This window comes from Diceros bicornis, chromosome 37, assembly GCF_020826845.1.
Source record: "Diceros bicornis minor isolate mBicDic1 chromosome 37, mDicBic1.mat.cur, whole genome shotgun sequence".
Taxonomy (NCBI): Eukaryota; Metazoa; Chordata; class Mammalia; order Perissodactyla; family Rhinocerotidae; genus Diceros; species Diceros bicornis.
The window spans coordinates 18,180,180-18,202,244 of NC_080776.1; the positions used below are offsets into that span (position 1 = coordinate 18,180,180).

The 22,065-nt window shown below is 42.6% G+C and overlaps 1 protein-coding gene across 1 annotated transcript in view; it reads right to left on the reverse strand.

Annotated features, from left to right (window-relative positions):
• Nucleotides 1-1,161: 1,161 nt before the first annotated feature.
• Nucleotides 1,162-22,065, reverse strand: part of DNER (delta/notch like EGF repeat containing) — a 300,865-nt gene continuing 279,961 nt past the window's right edge. The window contains exons 11-13 of the mRNA XM_058533144.1: nucleotides 19,892-20,023; nucleotides 8,304-8,550; nucleotides 1,162-2,180 (exon numbers count right to left, since the gene is read on the reverse strand). Coding sequence (XP_058389127.1) covers nucleotides 2,069-2,180; nucleotides 8,304-8,550; nucleotides 19,892-20,023 — 491 coding nt within the window. The 3' untranslated portion in view covers nucleotides 1,162-2,068. The remainder of the gene's footprint in view (nucleotides 2,181-8,303; nucleotides 8,551-19,891; nucleotides 20,024-22,065) is intronic.

Sequence of the window (22,065 nt, forward strand, 5' to 3'; positions counted from 1 at the left end):
TAGGAAACAGAGGTCAACGCCCACCAGTGTTTCAGGGCCCTCTCCTGTCGATGGAGGTGTCTGTGGGCCACACAACCAAAAGTCTTCCACGGGAAGACAGAAATGAGCAAGTTGGTGTACATTCCCATGGATGCTCAACCAACCACGTTCACACTTTTTTCTTACTTTACTTCCAAACACTTAAGCAAACTAAAAATATTAACATATTGCACTGTATCATTTAATAATCAGAGCGTGGGTGTATTGCTATGTCATTTGTAGGATTAGGGACAGATGTTTTGAGGGAAGAGAGGCAAGGAAAAGCATCTGAAATAATTCTTTTTGTTTACAACCCTCCCTCGCACCTGGTTCCAGGGCTTCACTCGGCCTTACCAAACGTCCCCACGTAAAGACAAAATGAAATTTTAAAAAGTGACTGTGGAGGGGCCAGCCCCGTGGTGTAGTAGTTAAGGCCGGCATGCTCCGCTTCGGCAACCCGGGTTCGCAGGTTCAGATCTCGGGCGCAGACCTATACCACTCGTCGAGCCATGCTGTGGTCGAGACCCACATACAAAATAGAGGAAGATTAGCACAAATGTTAGCTCAGGCTTAATCTTCCTCAAGCAAAAAAAAAAAAAAGAGGAAGACTGGCAACAGATGTTAGCACAAAGCAAATCTTCCTCACCAAAAAAAATGACTCTGGGACTTTGGTGCAGCATTTGGATGCAAAATGGAATAGAATACAGGGTGGCTCTAAGCTGCCTTCAAGTTTCTAAGGACCAAGTTGCTGTTTGCTAAGGCAATTTCATTTGACCTCCACAGGATAGCTGCCCATCTAAAACATTTCTTGAGACCACAGATGCCCTGCATATTGTGCCTAAAAGCATTTTTGGATTTCAGGGTACCTCAGTATGCACATGTAATGCATTTCACTGGCAAATTTTGATTCAAAAGCTATGATGAGAATTTTTGTTATATTTTTTCCACCCTTCATGTTTACGAGAAAGTAGGGATGGTTCACTGACAAGCAGGAAGCCAGGAAGGCTCCCAGAAGGCTCCAGCAGCCATAGAAATATACTCCTTGGAATATTTAAAATGAAAAAAATGGGGATTATTCATCTGACAATCAATATCAAACCCAAAATGTTTCATATAATTTTAAAAGAATGAGAGACAAGTGCATCCTTGACTTGGTAACATTTATTCAATGTTCTTTGAAATTAGCAAGAATCAGAAGAAGCACATATCAATCAAACACAGCCACAAAAATATCCTGGGTATAAATAAAAACGCACTATGAGAAATACTCACTACCGAAAGAACCAGTACTCGAGTACCTTTACTACCTCTTAGCAACAAACAACTCCAACAGAAATTTAATTTACTCACAGTATAAAAACCTTGACTTTTTAAGGAAAATATAGATTCAGTTCGATCATAATTTGTCTCCCTAGGCCCCTTCAATATGTATGTTTTCAAGGCCCAGTTTGACAACTGTTACGAAAAGGACAAAAACAAACTCAAAAGAATGTTTACGCAAGGTTCAACAGAACAGGGCAGAAATAAGTTACTTACCCATGCACAGAATAAGGCAAAGGTTAATTTCATTCGGGTTAGGAATAACAAATGTAACTAGTTTCTTTTTCACAAAACAAACATTTCAGACTTCTTTTTAAGTAACGGGTATACTGTATTATGTGTCATACTCTACATGTGTTTCCTAACTCTACTCAGAAAGCCAGCACTCACACATCAAAGAGAAACTTCTCCTCGTTTAGATTTATTCTGTAACAACCGCAGAAATTAATCTGGGTTTCGCGATAGTGTCTATCATGAAAACAGCACACGCTAGTCGAAGCGTACAGTTTAGAGAGCTGAGAGTACATTAAAACGTAGTCTACGGATTTCACAAATTCCATTTTTAAAATATTTTTTTTCCAAACTAAAAGCTGCAGAAAATTAGTTCTTAAATATTCTACCGAAAACTCTCGAGCAGCTAACATTTTAAATTTCTTAAGCCTTTTATTTTCTTAAAAATATTTCAATGAGTGGAATATCCCATCTTTTTGAAAAATAATCCAAAAAAAGATTACAAATCTTTTGTTTTAATCAGTGTGACCAAGGGTTTGTCGTCAGGGCTGTAATCCTCATAGGCGATAGGGGTCACGTCATACATCGCAGGCCGGGATTTCTTTCCAAACCTGAAATCACAGGGAGACAGGACTCTGGTTAGATAGATATTAGATATCAAGTCCTATTAAAGGCAAATGGTGAAAATAACTTACATGCAACAATCAAATGCAACCATAAAATACTCTCAAAAATATCTTCCCTATCAAGTACAGAAATTTAAGACTTCCTGATATTAACATTGAATGAGGATAAATATTAGTCTTCCGTGCAGGATGCAAAAAATGGATTTCACAAAGCGTAGAGTTAAAATTAATGTCGAAGCTCATAGGTTAAATCCTGGCAAAGCAGTCAGGCATGACGGCTCTGCAATAGGTTTTAAGGAAACGTGTATCGATTTGTCTTTTTCTTCTGAGACTCATAACTATTTGGAGATGCAAGTTTATTTTACATCCACTCTAGTGACTGGAATACAGAATGCCAGGGTGGTCCTCCCTGGACTGTGAACAGACAGGCTCTCCTGTGGGACTTTCAGGAGGGCTGTGAAGGCTCAGAGGTCATCTGAGGTCCCAACACGAGGAAAATGGCAGAGGGAGAACGGACTTCAAATTAGGAGGTATTTGTCTACAAACGGCCAGCAGACACCATTCGATCCCACCCACCTATGACTCCCCAATCCCCACGTACACACAAGCCATTGTTTGTTCTCTGAGCGCAAAGCCATTGTCCCAACAGATTTGTATATATCAAAATCCCCTTGACAGCAGGACTGACGCCCAGAAGCCAGGGGTGTCAAAATCCAATTTCAAGACTTCCTGCCAAACCAGTGTTAAGATGGCGATTATTAAAATAAAGCCACTTCTGGGTGGTCTCTTCCCATTTAGGACTTCACCTTCCCAAACCCCCGGAGTACAATATGATTTAAACAATCTTCCACACTAACCCACCACCCCTCCTCCCTTTTTATTGACAACACTTTTTAACTGTTCCAAGTCCAACAGGGTTCATTAAAAAAGAAATTTTAAAAGGTTGCTAGGATGGGCCCCCTAGGACCTCAAAGGGCTTGTTTCTAGGACCTACAGCCCATCTCCTCTCCTTTCCTATTTCTTCCTTTCATATCTTGTAAAGTCTGTCTTCTCACATACAGAGATGAGAAGTAGAATCGAGAGGGAAATGAGAAAACATTGCATTCTTCATAAGATCTTTCACTTTTAAACATTCATCCATCTTGGATTCCAATTCACTCAAGATTTACTGGCCTTCAGGAGCACAAAGGCACAAACCATGCCAGATGGGCAACAGGCGAACCGCAGAGATGAAGAGCTAAGCCATTCTGCCATCAGGAAACCCACAGCTACTACTGCAATACTAAAAAGCTTTCAATAAAATCATGGAGGTGTGGGATTGTGCATGCATAAATGCAGTGGGACCCCAGCCTGTGGTCTGTTCATCTAAATTGAGTGAGGCCTGTAATCTGAGGAGGGGAAAAGGCACAACGGTGTAAAAGCCAACAGGATCTGACACTTTCTCCCAAGTTTGAAACTTTCAGAGGCTACCTTAAGGCGGGAATATGTCAACAATCTATTTCTCATAATATAGCTAGGTGCACTGGCAACAATATGCCACTAATAACATTAATTTTAAAAATTGGGCAATCCCAGTGAAAGCTCTCCATGTCCTAACATAGTAGCCATGAGATGGTTTCCTGTGGAAACTTTGACAGGAGGGTCAGCGAATCATAATCAATTGGTTGGCTGAGAAAAAAAAAAATCCAAGCAACTTAATAGGTTGAATATATGTTCAAAATACTCATTTTATTTTTTGTATGATTTCATAGTTTGAAGAAGAATCTGTTTCCTCAAAATCTAGAAAGTTAAATGCCTCCCTGTTATGCAGTCCATCGACAAGCCATAGATCAAACAACTGTAATCTTAAATCGTTGCCATGGAACTGAACATTGACAAGGCGGGTTTGAGGATGAGTGTTTCAGATCCACTGAGTATAACAAGCCATGGGCTGAAACCACTCAAGAGCGGCCACATGCCCACCATATATGTGCACAGTAAACTGGAGAACAAGAAGCATCACTTCATGGATAGACTGGTAACTCAGCTGTGTGCACAGTGCTAATGGGATCAATTCCAAACCAGTATGGATCACAAAATATAATGCTAGTTCCAAGGGTAACCTGGTTAAAGTAGGACTAACACTGCTAGCACTACCTTGGAGCTGGAATTCTGGCACTATGACTTAACTAGCTGCTGAGAAGCCTGTCCAAATTCCTTAGGTCAGGCAGAATTCTCTACTCAAAGTACAACATCTACCCTATGGAAGCTAAAATGGTTTGAAACAAACACAATAAAATAAAACACACCTATCACAGTGGCAAGCTCACACTTAATGAAAAATGAATGTGCATTCATACTTATATTTGCAATACTAATAGTTGTTTATATTTCCTTTGTTTCCCAGAATTGGATTCATGTTAAGAAATAAGCTAACACCTATAGAAATCCATTTTAAACTCTCAGGCACTAAACCAGATATGGCAGGAGTTTTTATACAATGGTTCTTTTTTTTAAATAACACACTGTTTTTATTTATCATAAAGGTACATTGTAATTGCAAAAAAAAAAAATTGGAAGCTAGAGAAAATTATAATGTAGACTGGGGGTTAGCAAACTACAGCCCGCAGGCCAATTATGGTCTGTTGCCTATTTTTTAAATAAAGTTTTATTGGAACACAGTTGTGCCCATTCATAATGCCTCTTCTGTTTGCACACAACAAAGGCAGAGTTGAGTAGTCACAGAGACCCAGAGACTATGGCCAGCAAAGTCTAAAATATGTTGCAGGCCCTTGATGAAGACTGTAAGAATCACTCATAGCAAAGGATTTAGTATAGTGTCTAGCCATGTTAACCATCTTAGAAGCACTAACAGAAGTTGTGGCAGCGGTAACATCAACATTACTGACATCTCAACCATCGTATTTGGTGACTTTTTTTTTTTTTTTTTGTGAGGAAGATCAGCCCTGAGCTAACATCCATGCTAATCCTCCTCTTTTTGCTGAGGAAGACTGGCTCTGAGCTAACATCTATTGCCAATCCTCCTCCTCTTTTTTTCCCCAAAGCCCGAGTAGATAGTTGTATGTCATAGCTGCACATCCTTCTAGTTGCTGTATGTGGGACGCAGCCTCAGCACGGCCGGCCGGAGAAGCGGTGCGTCGGTGCGCACCCGGGATCCGCACCCAGGCCACCAGTAGGGAAGCACACACACTTAACCACTAAGCCACGGGGCCGGCCCCCTGACAAGTCTGTATACCTTATTTCACTAAAGAAACAAAAGATACTGTAACCAGTTATGAGGCAGATCAAAGAGTGCACATTCCTCTAGTTCACATTCCCCTGGACGTCAACAGCTAAAACTATACCGCAGAGAATGTCGGGTGGATCAGACCTTAAGAAAGACCCAAATCGGGAGATGCTCTTAGAAAAAGTGACCATGCCTTTTCTCAGCTCTGCTTTTTTGGTTTTCTGTGATCAGGCACATATAGCTGGTAGCACAGTGAGCAACTGGCAACCGAGATGTGACCTCAGCTACAGAACCTGGAGAGTCGTGGCTTCGCTCCCACTGATCAGTTACAAACTCTCTCCAGCCTGAGTGTAAGCAAAGCAGCTATGAAATAGATGGCTCTTAGGACACGAGAGAGAGGCGGCTCCTTCTCAACCCAGCACCAGCACCACTGATTGCTAACATCAGAATCACTAGAGACTTCCTCAGTCACTCATGAATTCACGGATGACCCACTCAGTATTTGTCCTGCATGGCCACTGGGCTGTAGTTGTTCTGATCCAAGGTCACCTCCAGGCTAGCAGCACGGAGACAAGCCATGAAATGGACATTAGCTTTAGGCCACTGCTGAAAACTAGGAAGAAGGTAATATCAAAAGGGTTAATTTCTGTCAGTGCCTTTCTAGGGTTTCCAGGAAAAGGGAGCAGAGAGAGCCAAACAGCCAGAGACTCAGCCAGGGCCTCTAGAGAGCTGTACTGTAGAGACGAGAGGTCACAGCCCAATAAACGTTTAGAAGGGAATGTTCCCAGATATTTGGAAAGGTACTGTATTAACTTCAATGGTTTTATCTGTAGGCACTGGTGCATGTAGAGGCTTGTTGGTGAGGAATTCTGCAGTAAATATTTTTGATAAAAATCGGCACCAAATAAGAAACAGGTTTGTAAATGCTTTCAAGTTTATTCTTTCCTTCCAAGAGAATTAAGCTAAATATCTTCCCAGTGGGCTATATGAGCAGGAAGCTCAGAATAATCTATCTTAAACTATTCTAGGGCTGAAATAAAACACTCTTCCTCTTGAACGCAAGAGAGCCCTCTGGGGGTGGAGGGAATCTGATTCCTTGGGTCTCCCAATACAGCCCTCTATAAAGCCAAGGATTCTGCTCCTTCCTGATGAACTAGGCCCCTCCAGGAATGGGGAGGAGAGAGAAGACTCTTGAACAACAAAGGACCTCATCTATTCGCCTCGCTTTTTTACATCCTCTACCTCTCATCCAATGATTGGATGATTTGCATCCAATGCAAATACTCCTGCAGGCTGGTACCACCTACTAAGCTAGTGCCCTGGGGTGAATCCACCTCTCAGGCAGCTCAAGATATCCTATGCCAACCCCTAACCAAGATCATCCACTCGTTTCAGACCTCAAATCTTAGTAAGGTCTACTATGTGCCAGGACCCACTGGAGATATAGTAATAAAACCATTTCCTGTTATGTACAGGCTAGTGGAGGAAAGAGTCAAATAAACAAGTCAGGTGAGATTGGCAGGGATTGGTTTCAGGGCTTCCTGGAAGCTGTGTTGCTGAGCTGACTCTTAAAGGAAGGAGCCAATGATGAGCAGCTGTGTAGAACCTGACCTGGAAGCGAGTTGAACTCTCTTTTCTCTCTCATAGTAATAGAAGTAAGGCTGGTGCGGCTCCCACAAAAAAGTTACTCTTCCCCCACCTAGGCACTGGAGCAGATGCTCTATATTTCCAAATATCTCTCTCCTGCTGGCTCCTCTCCCAGGAAGGCAGATTCCGGTGTTTGCTTCCATTGGAGTGGCAAGATCACTGTAAGATCTGAGTCTTGGGCTTGGGGGTTTCCTTCTGAAGAAAGCAAACTTCCTGAACCTCTGAGCTTCTATGCCATTCAGACAGAATTTGGATCTGCTTGTGTCTTGATCAACATCAACATACGACATCCCAACAAAGATTATGCAGCTAATAGTTCCCTTCAGCCCCAATCTTAAGACACCAAGCTCAGCCCACTTCTTACTACAGTGCACTGGCTTTCCGCATAGTGTGCTTTGGATTGTTCTACCAACTAAAAGAAACAATGGTGTTCTTTAATGCACAACATCGCTATTATTTTTGTAGTAAATATTCTTTGCAAAAGCCAACAAAATGTTAGGTTAAATTATTTTTTTTCAGTGTTATAATAGATTTGGAGAAGTAAGTATGGTGTTATCTGTTTATACGATCCTTTAATATTTGTAATTTAATTTGATTGTCGTAACTCCCTAAAGAGGTAGTTATCCCTTTTGACAGTTTAGGGAATTGTTTTTGTGGAAGGTTAAAGGATCTGTCTGAAATAGAGTCAAGTAATGGAGTAGCTGGACTCAGTGCCATACCTCAGACACCCCAACTCACCCTCTTTCTATGATACCATGCTAACTCCTGTCTCTCCAGGAGTCTCTTCTCCACAAAAGGACATTGTTTTATATAATATGAACTCTTACAGTAGAATGATAGCTGTTTGTAAGTCTTTAAGTAGGCGCTTAAAACAAATGGAATCATTTATATCCATGCTGACTGTTGCAAGAACATAGCCAAAGACAGTCCAAAAAAGGAATTATCAAAAATGTTTTATACAGTGATTAAGAACAGGTTTTTATCACACAGATAAGCACAAATTAAATGAACGAATGCATTCAATGAAAACAGTGAGCTAGCAGGAAATTCAAGGGAGTTTGCTTATGAAGAGGCCTGATTATCTGCCCCTCAGTACTACCTTGAATCTGTCTTTGATTTTCTGAAACTCTCTTTGCAGATGTGAAGTCTTGTTTATAATATAACCCTGGTACCAAGAACGCACATGTGAAAGCAGCATCTCCTTCCCTCCCCCTCTCCCCCCTCCAGCAACCCACCTGGCATGCCGGATGGAAGCGATAGCGTTGCTGAACTCGCTGTCGATGCTGCGGCAGTTGTAGAACTCCTCATAGGCCGGCCTGGAAGAGCCCTGGTACTCGATGCGGCTGATGCGGCAAATCCCCACAATCAGAATGATCAGCATCAGGATGAAGGCGACACAGAGGGCCCCAATGATGATGTACAGGGAGTGCCGGGGCATGTTGGTGAGACTCTCCGCCATGTGCCCGGACTTCCACTGGAGGTCTGAAGGCGAAAATAAGCAAATGGCTGGATGTGAGCTGTGCCCTTTTGAATGGGAAGGTCTTTCCTGTCCTTGCATCCGTGACTTAAAATACAAGGGCCATCCAAACTGGGAACAATTATTTTCAATGGGTAATCCAGACCAAGGGCTAATATCCTTAATACATGAACACCTCTTACAAATCATTAAGAAAAAACAGGAACACACCATAGAGAAATGAGCACAAAATATAAAAAGAAATTCACCAAAGGAATACAAGTAGAAAATTGTTTAGCTTCATGATTATTTTTAAAAAATGCAATTCCTCTATAAGTTCCCAAATATTATACAAAAACTGTGATAACCATAGTTGACAAGGGTACAGAAATGAGGACTGTGTAAATTGATACACAACTCTGTGTGGACTAAATGGCATATCCTTTGATTCAGAAATTCCAATTTTTAGAATTTATGCTGGAGAAATGTTAAATTATCAACTATTACACATTTAGAAAAAGCTTGCAAAAATAAGCACAGACACCCATGTACTCACCATTCAAAGTTAATAAATGTTCATATTTGACAATTTTTGCTTTAGAATTCTTTTCAGGCTTTTTTAAAGAAATAAAATGCTACAGATATAGCTAGAGTCCCTCACTGCTATATTCTCTCTCCATCCCACCAATAGACAATACAATTTATAAAAGTGAAAAAAAAAAGGGAAACAACCTAAATATTCAACTCTTAGTGAAACAGGGAGGCGTTCATCAAATAGCAAAAGAATAAAAGAAGGTTGGTCACCAAACAGAACCTAGCTGTATCATCACATGTGAGCTTAAGATGTTGATCTACACACTGAAAAGCTCAGAGGGATAGTGACAATAATGAGGAACATTTGTTTTCTTACTATGCTAAGCTTTTTGAAAACATCTCATTTAATCATTACAACCACCAGAAGATATATTATTCTCTCTCCCCACTTTATAGATGAGACTAGGAAACTGACGTCACTTCCTGGGTCAATGTGTCAAATGCAAGTCTAGACCCAAGTTCTTAGCATCTGCCTTGCACAGCAACACACTAGCAACAGTGATCTCTGGAAGGCAGGATTACACTGATTTTTACGTCTTTCTTTACACTTCTCAGTCTTTTCAAGCTTTTTAAAAGAGAATAATGTATTCCTTTTATAATAATTTAAAAAATAAGCAATAAGTTATTTGAAGAAAACACCCATGGGATTATCTTAAAGCACAACTAGTAGAAGGAGTGTGGGTTTTGGGATCACACCAACTTTGTTTTCAATTCCAGCTGTTACGTTTACTTGACCTCCCTAGGCCTCAGTTTCTTCACTTGTAGGAAGAAAATAGCAATGTATATCCTATGGGCTTGCTGGGAGCATAAGTCAGAAAACATGTAAAGAAAAGTGAGAAAGTCCACTGCCCGGCACATGGTGGGTGGTCCCTAAGGAGGGGCAGCTGCAGTGGTGGAGGAGGGAAGGATCAAGAGAAGGATGCTGTCCTCTGAGGCACGTGCTCTGAGCTGAGGATTATCGGGCATTCTCCTGTGCTGTTCCAAAAAGCACCAGCTTGTATGAGCAAGAAGAAACGGAAGGATGGGACATCAACTCTGCGTCTGGCATAGGTCAAGAGCGTCAAATTATGTCTTGTTTATAGACCTGCACACAAACGGAATCATCTGGACAATGTGACCAGGATTTGAAAGGAAGCTGTGAAAATTAAAAAACGGCTAGGTAAGACCAAAGAGAAGCTAAACTTGTGTGGAAAAGAGGATGCCTTCTCTACCTTACTTACACCACCACCACCACCTCCATGCCATCACTTCTACATTAGGACTCTGGGGGCCTGGAAATGGGGTTCAGGGGTGGGCGGGAATGGAAATCTTCCTGTCTTCCTGTGAAATCCTCAGAACTCTTCTCATTGGTCCATTTTATTTTATTTTATTTTATTTTATTTTGTGAGGAAGATCGGCCCTGAGCTAACATCTGTGAAGTCTCCTCTTTTTTTGCTGAGGAAGTCTGGCCCTGGGCTAACATCCACGCCCACCTTCCTCCACTTTATATGGGACGCCGCCACAGCATGGCTTGCCAAGCGGTGCGTTGGTGCGCACCCGGGATCCGAACCGGCAAACCCTGGGCTGCCGCAGCGGAGCGTGCGCACTTAACCGCTTGCACCACCGGGCCGGCCCCTCACTGGTCCATTTTAAGTGAGAGTATCTGTGACCTCTGGGTACTCATATCCTCATCTTAGCGACATCTTTAGTGAACATGGAATCCGAGAATCAGTATTCTTTACTTTGAAGAGTTACAATCTGCAGCAGAGCACAGGTAAACACCCCAAGAAGGATCCAAACGTGCAGACCCCTTTCCTAGAAGCCTAATGGAAAAAGAACCATGCCCTGAGCCTGGACGGTTCCTGAGAATTTCAGACGAATGGGACAAATGAAGTGAGTTCTGAGTCTGCATCCACATCTTTGACTCCTGAGTGTTTCACCAAGGCCCTGGAGGTCTGGTTTTGCCATTCCAGCCTGCCTGCCTGAGCTCACAAAGCTGGCGGAGCATTAAGACCGACCATTAGTGCGTTCACTGCTGCGTCTGAGCCAACTCACATACAGGCAGATGGACCGACATATAAATCACTGCAAATAAACGGTCGGGATGGAAGGGAGAAGGCGTTTTGTGAAACTAGAACCAAGACTCAATCCCCAAATCAACAGCCATTTCACTTGGCAATACCTGATGCACACTGAGACAGACAACTCATTTTTCTGGCAGAAAGAGAAGCGTGACTCACTCGATTTCCAAGTATTTCGACATTCTCTGAAAAATTCAGTTGTAGGCTGGAGTCCAAGGCTCACAGAGTATATGCTATAACATCCATTTAGCATCAACACGAGGCCAGCCGGTACTGTTTCTACTCCAACTTAGCAGAGTGCTCAGATCTGATGGCTACGGCAGGGCCACATGAGTTCTTGATGAGTTCTTCTGGTCGACGCACAACTTCATGTAAATAGCTTACACATCGTCTCAACTGTGTTATGCAGCAAGTGTACAACCACACAGTCACTACAGTGGAAAGACAACTGCACTGGGGTACACACTCAGCACAGTGTCCCAGGCCTGATAAGCTGCCCAAATTGCTTGCATTTCTGACCATCTGCTCCATTTCCCAAAACTCTGCATTCCAAGCTGTTTAGACTTTTGGGAAAACTTTCTCGAAATTTCTCCTAAAACCTCTGCTTCCCTCCTGTCCCCAATCTCGCCCTTTGCTTTTTCCACCTTACTGTCATCTAAAAATTTTCTGACAAGTGAATGTGGCTGCTTTACAAGCTAATCAGGTTAGTAGCAAGGCTGGATCTGAATAAATCCAATACTCGGTCTGAGAGGCAGCAAATCGATCTGCACCAGGTGGCTGCAGCTGCCATCTCCCAGTCCAGGCGCTACGCTCATAACTCATCACTCTGCCGCATCCTGGGAGTCCCACTGCATGAATCATTTACTACGTTGGCTACAGCATGGCTTGGGGAAGACTCGTGCACCAGAACGTGCTGGATGGGATGATCTCATCGGCCCCAGCAGGTGCATGAGCAGGAAAGCACGCACATGAACTGTTCAGGAAAAATGTCGCATTTACGGATCTGAGGGATCATTTGTATTTTGGTTTAAACCCAACTTGTTCGAGGTTTTCCAAGTGCTTTCGCATTTAACATTTCAACTGGTCCTAAAACATCACCTTGAGCTAGGTAGGGGGACTGGACTCAGAGCAGCTGCTCAAGGTGATACAGGCAGTTGATGGCCAAGCTGAGAATAAACCCAGATCCGCCAACAACCTCCACTCCACCACAAAGAGACTTCATTAGATTTAAAAATTTAATTCTAAAATACATTGCCCATATCTACTTTTTCATTTACCTAGGTGAATGTAGCTAGACTAGTTAATTTGTCCACTATGTTATTTAAAGAGTGTGAAAGTGAGTGACAGTGTGTTCTGTGTAGATGTCACTTAGATAGCTAGATAATCTTATAAACCATCTGCTGCCTAACAAATGTGAGCAGGGATTTCAGATTTCTTTGTTTTCTATAGCTAAAAGTTAGCTGGACAATCAAAGCAGTCAATGAGATTGAAAAAAGTTAACAACCCTCGTTAATCTTCAGAAGAGGAAGGAATGGAAAAGGATGGAAAGAATAGCTCATCTCCTTCATGGGGATCCCATCACTGAACACATCTTAATTAAGCACCTACTATGTACCAGGCCTTGTGCTGAGTGCCTGAAATAAGGAGTAAGGGAAAACAGAGAGAAAAAGCGGCTCAGGGAGCCCCCAATCTTTTGAGGGACGTAGGGATCAAGCAAATGGTCACAAAATCAATGAAGTGCAAGTGTGCTAAGCCAGTGAGGGACAAGCTCTGCGGTGCTACCGGAGAGGACAAGGGGACACTCCATCTAACTGGGGAATCAGGAGAGATTTCATGATGGGAGTCCACAGGGAGCGGAGCTCTAAGGGTGAGCCGGTATTAACCAGGGATTAGGCACAGCAGAGAGAAGACTGTCCCAGGCAAAGACCTGGGAGGGGGTGGGGAGCAGAACGAGGGACTGAAAGGGGGACGGTGGCTGCTCCAGGGAGTGAAGTGTGGCTGAGTGAGGAGGGAGAACCTCCCGCAGGTAGAGGAAGTCCTCCAGGCCCCATAGGCAATAGCATGGCCTTTGGTCTCCAGTCATTATGCATTTTAATAGGAGCTTGACGAGGGCAGGAATGGAAACAGTGGTGGGAAGGAGGGACTAAGTGTTCAAATTTCCACTTTGAAAAGATGCCTCTGCCACTTGCAACCACATGGGTGAACCTGGAGGACGTTATACTATTGAAACAGGCCAGACACAGAAAGACAAATACTGCATGATCAATTATAAGTGGACTCTAAAGGAAAAAAAAAAGCTGAACTCAGAGTAACAGAGTTATAACATAGTAACAGAGTATGGTGGCTATCAGAGACTGGAGTGTGGGGGAAAAGAGGAGATTAAAAAAGAAAAAGAAAGCAGAATGGTGGTTGCCAGGAGCTGGGGGAGGGGGTTATGGCGAGTTATTGTTTAATGGATGCAGAGTTTCAGTTTTGAAGATGAAAAGAAGCTCTGGAGATAGATGGTGGTGATGATGGTGAGGATGGCTGCACAATACGAATGTACTTAATATCATTGAACTGCACACTTAAAAATGGTTAAAATAGTTAATTTCATGTTATGAATATTTTACCACAATAAAAAAAATGGGAAAAAATATTAAAAGGAAAAAAACAATATACTTTTAGAAAACTAAAAAAAAGAAAAAAAAGGGGAAAAGAAAAGATGTTTCTAGCTGCATGTGAAGAAAAGGTTTGAGGAACTAGGGTAGAAGCCATGTGGTGTTAAAAATTGAGGCAGATGGATAAACCAACATGGATAAATATTCAAGATATATTATGAAGCATAAATACAAGATGCCAAACAGTATGTATAGAACAGTCCCACTTGTATGGGAGAAAATAAGGATTTATATAGTGACTGAATATTTCTGGAAGAATACACGATAAATGGCTAACAGTGGTTACCTTTGGGGAGTGTAGTGGGGGTCTGGTTGGGGAGGAAGATTAATTAATTTTATTTTTTTTAAATCCTAGTTTATACAAAGATGAGAACCAAAGAATCCAATCAATTTGTATCATAAGATCTGCCTATATAACATAATCACTTGATGGGTTTCTTCAACCATTATTAAATTCCATGCATTTTGAGGAGAAGAGGGCCAAGAAGTCCATCTGTACTCCCTCCAGGCCCCTTCCCTGGGTTCCTGGAGCTGCCTGCACAAAGCTTTACAGCAACTCCCATCACATATTATGAACCACCCTTGGATTACGGGCTCCTGAAGGCAGGGGCTGCTTCATTAATCTTTATATCCTGGGTACTGCATTCAATGTCTGACAATAAGAAGTCCTTGATTATTCATGAATGCACAAACCCAAGACAGCCTATTCACCTACTTCTCAACTGCAGAATATCATTAATTCAATAGTTTAACCATAGATTCAGCTGCTCAGTGTACATAACTGGTCAATTGTTAGTCAGCAAGATTGACTGTAACTCTAACTGTATAAACCTTACAGCTCCAAAACAGATGATACAAAACACACCATTATGTAAAGATTCATAGGAATTTTTATTTTTAGACCTTGATTGTAGGAAGGGAAAATTTTACTAAAATCCAAAAAAAAAAAAAAAAAATTGTGATTAGACCCAAGATGGTAAGAACGAGGGGCAGAGAATTAAAACGTCACCAGGGTTGTTTAGTTAGTTTCCAGAACTTAAGGTTTCATTTGCCTCAGAATATGTATGAAACACCATCACTATCTAAATGATCCTTTTAGGATAGTTCTGGATCAATTTTCTTGATGGTTATGAGAAACCTGTGTGGTCTGCTGGATTTCTGCCTCTTTTTACTGATGAGGTAGCAGATAATAACTCTAAAGGGACACATTTCTAAGAAACATTCATTATTGGGGTAAACACTGGGCATAGGAGGCTGTCATGGAACCACTAACATGGTGTTAATTTGCATGTAAATCCCACTGAGCTTTCAGAACCTCTAGCGACGGTTGATGAAAAAGTCGATTCATTTCCACATGCAGCACCCTTCACTGGGGAGGGTTTTCAGTAGGTGCATGAACTCTAAGCGTGCATCTGTGAGGATCCCATATGTATTTTATGCTGAAGTTCTCTTCCACGTGCAATAGGAGACACACTGTGGTGCTTTGTAAGACAAAAAGCAATAAGAAGTATCTGCTTTATTATAATTGGTGCTTCCTAGCAGAGTATGATACTACTTTGAGGGTGGATCCCATAATTCTAGAGCTGGAAGGAAGAACACTATTTCATTTAATCCCTCATTTCACGAATGAAGAAACTGAGCTCCAGAGAGATGAAGTGGCCTTCCTCCTGTCTTGCAGTTGGTCGGGAGGCAGGAGCCTGAGGCCTGGAACCCAGGTCCCTGTTCCTGAGAGCAGCACCCATTCTAGTTACCATATCCTGAACCTTAGTTGGTTTAAGTCATGTTTATGCAAATACTCACTATAATGATTAGGATGATGCTGTAACAGGAAAAATTAATTCTAAGTCATCCCAAAATATTATAAATTTTAAGAACAAATGGGGGGATCAATAAGACACTATTGACAGGGTGTTATGGTCAGCTGAGTAATGATCTCTCCAAGATGAATACACCCTATTCCCCAGAATCTATGAATACGTTACCTTGCACGGCAAAAGAGACTTTGCAAAGGTATTAAGTTGATGATCTTGAGATGGAGCGATTATCCTGGGTCATGCAGGTGGGCCCAATGTAATCATAAAAGTCCTTTAAGTGAAAGAAGGAGGCAAGAGAGTTGGAGAAGGAGATGTGAGAATGGACGCAGAGGTCAGAGAGATGTGACTACTGGCTCTGAAGATGGAGGAAGGGGCCCTGAGCCAAGTGGGATGAGAAAACAACTTTTGAGAAAAAAACAACTTTTGAGAAAAACAGCTTTTGTTTTCCTGAGTTGCTGCCTAGGCGTTTTTACAGTAGGATAACCCTGCTCACACTCAGAGTCGGGACGTTTAGATAAGGACTTGAGTTTAGGGTTCTCGTTATAAGTTCCTGGTTTACTTTTCCTGGGGCATCTTTTAAAATAACCACTTAGAGTTGGGCCCACGAAAAGTTAGTGACCTCTGCCCCAACAACCTTAAAGTAATAGGTGCTTGCTATCCTGCTTTCTATCTCCTACTCACTCGTGACCTGGGAAGAGGGCTGCCCTTCCCTCAGCTCACTGTGCCCCTCGCTTCTGGGATCTGTAAGTAATAAATCTTGTGACTCTGTTTCCTTTTTGTGGGTGCATTGAAACTTTGCCTTCAATCAAAACGACCCCATGGATTTCACTTCCCCAAAATGGGAGCTTGGATGCTGAGGGAGCTCCCTGCTGACTCTGTGTGGATGGTGTGTGCCTCCTCATTCAGCAGGTCATAATCTGCATATTCCTTTTTTTTTTTTTTGGTGAGGAAGATTGGCCCTGAACTAACATGTGTTGCCAATCTTCCTCCTTTTGCTTGAGGAAGATTGTCACTGAGCTAACATCTGTGCCAGTCTTCCTCTATTTTTTTGTATGTGGGACACCACAGTATGGCTTGACAAGCAGTGTCTAGGTCTGCACCCAGGATCTGAACCTGTGAACCCCAGGCTGCCGAAGCAGAGCACGTGAACTTAACCACTACACTACCAGACTGGCCCCTGCATATTCTTAATTCAGTACACCAGCTCTAGCTTCTCAACACACCAAGGAATGTGGGCAGCCTTTAGAAGCTGGAGAAGGCAATGAAGAAGGTTCTCCTCTACAGCCTCCAGAAGAAAGCCAGCCTGCTGGCCCCTTGTTTTTAGCCCAGTGGAACCCATTTGGGACTTCTGCCCTCCAGAACTATAAGATGATAAATTCGTGTTTGAAGTCATTAAATTTGTGGTAATGTGTCACAGCCGCAATAGGAAAATAATACAGGTGGTCAGGGAGGGCATCTGAGAAAGTGACATTCAAGCTGAGACCTGAATGCTGAGAAGGAGACAGCTGTGCGGAAATCTGAGGGGACAGAGCTCCAGCCATAGGGAACAGGACAGGCGAAGGCCCTGAAGGCAGGAATGAACTCGACCTGGTGGAGGATGAGAAAGCAGGACAATGTGGCTAAAGCAGAGCAAGCAAAATAGGGAGGCAGGCAATGTGGCCTCCGGAGGCAGAGGTCAGGCTGATGGGAGGCTCCTTTAGTGCCACTGACAACTCAGTAGTCCTCCAATGCTATGTGGCTACGTGGCCCACGGCTCTCCCTCTTCTCTGTGTACATCTGAGCTTTCCCGTTGAGATCTACTGACCTGACCTTGTACTATGCAGGCACCCACCTCTTGGTTTCTGGCCACTTCAGAAGATCACTGACGTGCAGAGTTAGAAAGGGACCTCAGAGGCCATGGCTCCCACAGTTCACACAGGACTGGAGGCCTCTTATATCTTCCCTGCCCACTGACCAGCCAGACTCTGCTTCTGCTCCTGGGCCTTGGATCCATTCCATTTGATTCAGACCCCATTCTCCAGACACTGGCCACTGGCTCTAGCTACTTGTCATTGCAAACCTCATACACATATTCTCCATGCTTACATTCAGGTCAAGAATAGAAACATCCAACACTGAGCCTGGCAGAGTCTAATCTGTGATGACATTTATTTTAATGCCTTTGGCCTACAGGAAAGGCGCAAACGAGATCATCAAATGGAAAGTGCTTGTCTGGGCAAACAGAGCCCAAGTGTGGACCAAGATGTGTGGTGGGCTGCATCGCACTCAGCCGCTTAGAGTGGCCTGTGCCCTGGGCACACGTCATCTAAAAAGACAACTGCCAAAGGTTAATCCTCCCCAGGAGTAGCTCATGGGATAAGAGCTACAGTAGAGTAGAAAGAAAGAGAAAGGGCAGCTAGCATTTACTTAGTGCCTACTGCATAGCAGAAATCTGCACGTTTGCCTTCTTTTATCTGACAGCAATGTTCCTATCACCCTTTTACAAGTGAGAAATACAAGGCTCTGAGAGGTAAATTTGTTAATCCAGGTCACATCGCCAGAATATGATGTAGCCAGAATTTGAAGCCAATTTTTATCTTTGTTATTATTCCATCGTTGTATATCTTTTGCCTCTATTATCATCACCAGAAGGAAATAAAATTTAGATTTTTTATAATCAAAGGATTCTACTTCAAAACTTCTTGAGGGCATCCTATGTGTTCCTGATTCCTTATCCACAATCTCCTATATATTTATCTTCACAATTAAGATTTAAAAGTTATAAATAGATATTGCTCTGCCCCAAGGCACAAAATTTGTCATTTCACAGAATTACCAAATTTTAAAATGAAAACTGGTCCCATTTTATGGATAATTAAATTGAAGCTCTGCACATCTAAATGCAGCCACAGGATACAGGCCAGGGCAAGAACTGAGGTCGTGCTGACCCAGGTCTGGGGTCCCTCTCACCAACAGATCCCACCATTCTAGACTTGACGTCCTACACCAAATCACAGCCTTAGCGTTTGTACTATCGGCATCCCTTTCTGTCTCTTTCTTCAGCAAAAGAGTATTTCTCACCCATCTTCAGCAAGGACAGCTGGTCCTAAGACCACTCTATTTAGGAGCACTTGGGAAGGCTGAGGGGGAGGCCTAAAAATAACTACTCTCTTCCCCTCTCAAGCTCTGAGCCAAGAGCAAAGACAAAGGGTGAGCAGATGAGAGCCCAATAACACCTTCATTACTGGTCAAGTTGATGTTGGAGAAAGTGGCCCATATTTGTGGATAAGAAGGTTCCCCAATACTGGCCGCACCCCACCTCAGACATATATTAAGAATTAGACAAGCCCATGCAGCCATAGGCAGTGGGGGACCACCAGTGAGGGGCCTGTTCTTGAGACACACACAGCATGGAGGAGTAGAGGCAGCCCAGGAAGGAGACAGACAGACAGACAGACAGGGCTATGTATACGTATTTGCCTCCTTCCAAACACCCAGCAGATAAGCTGTCTTTTCCTGATGGAGAATAGAGAAGGGGGTGAGAGGGTCCAGGAGGGAGCGTTTTTGAAAGATGCCCAACTGCCCTGACTAAATGAGAAGAAAACACTTTTCAAAGCTGAATTTTTAGCAGTTTACAAAACAACGGAAAACCCAATTCCACGCCAGTCCTCATCTTCCCCTCAATCCTAGTAAACATATTATTTTGATATATAAAATCTTGCTTGTGACATTTTCAAACTTCTGTTAGTTCATCTTCGGAGAACACTTAGCTTTAAGCAGCTCGAAATGCTTTTCAGCTTTTCTTTTACGCCCATCCTCACTGGACGTTTCTCCAGGCATCTGATGGAACCTAACACATTTGAAGGCACTTGAAGACATAAATGCAAAGTGAATTTACATTTTGTGTGGTTTTTAAAGTTTTCAACGCAAAAACTCCATTTTTTGATGTAATTCTAATGCTACTCTGTTAAGCACATTTTTGGCTGTCTTAGCAGCAGTGAACTCTGGATGACATCGGCACATTCTCATCCCGATGGAAAGGCTGGATTCCAACTCAGGAAGGAGTGGGAGTGGCATAATGCAGTGAGCAAAAGTACTCAGCTGGGGCATGGGGGACATAGGTGACGCAGGCTATCTCTCTGGGGCCTCGCTGCCTCATCTGTGAGTGACGTGCGGCTGGCTGGGCACAGTCAGCATCCTTTTCTTGTTGAATGAAAATGTGATGTTAAATAACAGCAGCTGAGCTGCAGAAATACTTACGGATTTCACAGTTCGCTCCCACCCAGCCGTGTGGGCAGTGGCAGGTATACCCATTGGGTTGGTCCAGGCAGGTGCCGGCATGATGGCAGGGGTTACTGTCACACTCATTGATGTCAATGTCACACTCTTCACCTAAAGAGATAAAGAAAAGCAACAGAGAGACAGCTGCACCAGAGGCTCTGTCACCCATCACTTTTCTGGCAAAGCAAAGAGCCAAAGATGGGGTCATGATCTCTAGCAATGGAGCCCAATTTGTTGTTTGTATAAAGTGTAGAACTCTCCCAAAATTCCAGACAAGGATCTTTTCCTTAAGGAAAATTTTAAAAGAAAAAAAATGGCACTGGTGAAAAAGACCTCCTCTAGTCTATTGAACTAGTTAACTGAAGCTGATTCCCATGTCTGAATAAACCTTTTGAGGTTTATCGGAAAAGCAAACTTGGGTTCCTGGTTTTGTTAAAGAAATCTATTTTATTTTGGATTCAGTCAGCTGAATCTTCTCAATTATTTTTCTGAAGCTCCAGAAAGCTGAAAACTAACAGTTTACGATTTTTTTGTAGCCAAATGTTTAGCGTGTGAGTTTGGACATTTGACTATTTTCTGCAGAGTTCCAGGGCACAGCTGGGTGCCTAGTCTGTGTCAAGTAGGAAAATTTACTCCACTATCCAAACCCCTGGATACGCTTCTGGGAGGGACTGAAATGCTCAGAAAGAGCATCAGGCTCACCTACTGAGAGACAGTTGTGAAGCCTGGGGTTAACCTAGAGCTGACCAAATCTCCCCTGGGAAATGGTGGCCCCAGGGAAGCTCACATTCACTCTAGTCTGTCCTTCCCCCATAATAAAAAAAGGTGACTCAAAGCTCCCAACCCTGCCTAGACGCAACATTTTAGGGCATCCTTGCCCCCCTGAGAGAGCCGGGTTTGAACTAACAAACCAGAAATGGGCTGATGTCACTGTGGTCCAAACACCAACTTACAGGAAACAGCTTGTTATTGAAAGTTACATGAACAAAGTCATCTTCATGTGATTCTAAAGCCATACTATGAATCAATACAAAAAGGGTAGGCTTCCTAAACTGAAAAGCATTTCATCAAAGCTAACTAGAAGAGGAGACTTCAAATTGAGGCAATCTCTCCTCAAGGTTTGAAAATGAGAAAAAGAAATTTTAAAAATATGTCTCCATTTGCTTAGATAAATGTAAAAAGTGATATAAAAATCTGTTAGCACCGCTAGAGTCATAGACTAAAGCAAAGGAGCAAATCAAGTATTTTGCCCATTTTCAAAATGGACAAAATTTCAGTGTACACTTGGGTAATTACTCCTTAATTACCATGAAAGTGCTTTTCTATCAGCCATTGGTTTACCTTGTGTTTATTAAACCATGATACATCACTTACAAACCACTTCAGAGGAGGAATCTCAAACAAAAATATTTCATGTCTGTTTCATGTCACGCTCTTTGCATACCTGGCATCTGATTATTTTATTTTTAAAGTAAAATAGGTTTTAATACCTCTAGGTCCTACCAGGTTGATTATAATTCAGCAGTGTCTAAGTGAATTTGTTTCCTGCAATAAATATAGCCATTTACGTCAATAGGAAAGACATGAAATTGATTGCCTCTTACTCACCTATTTCAAAGGTTACCTTTCTATTAATGAGGCATCTCTCTGAGTGGGAAAGGGCATAGACTAAACTATTACAAACGACATTTCATGGTAGACTCGTTGAAGAGACATATAAGCAAGGACGTGCTGAGAAACGTTAAAAGGAAAAAATCAAAAGCCTTGACAAATATATACATCAGTACTACTTTCCAACCATTTAGGAAGACAAGCTTAATGGAGATATCGACTAAACAATAGCTTTCTTTAGCTGGCAATCTGAACACTGCAAATTCTGAAGTAAGATGCCCTAAGTTGCCTTTGCAGCAATAGCTATAGACTTCTCCTTACTTCTATGGTTTGGCAACACTCAAAAGCCCCACTCAGCTCCCGAAGTCCAATGTCAACGTCAAACTTTTCTAATTCTCTAAATTCTTGGCAGTCCCAGAGCCACTGGTCCAGTCCATCCAGTCCTGCTGTGGTCCAGAGCTTCCCCAGGGAGATAAAAGCCAAAATCACGGTCCAGAACATTCCTGATGCATATATTGGTTCTTGGATCTCTAAGGGGCTCT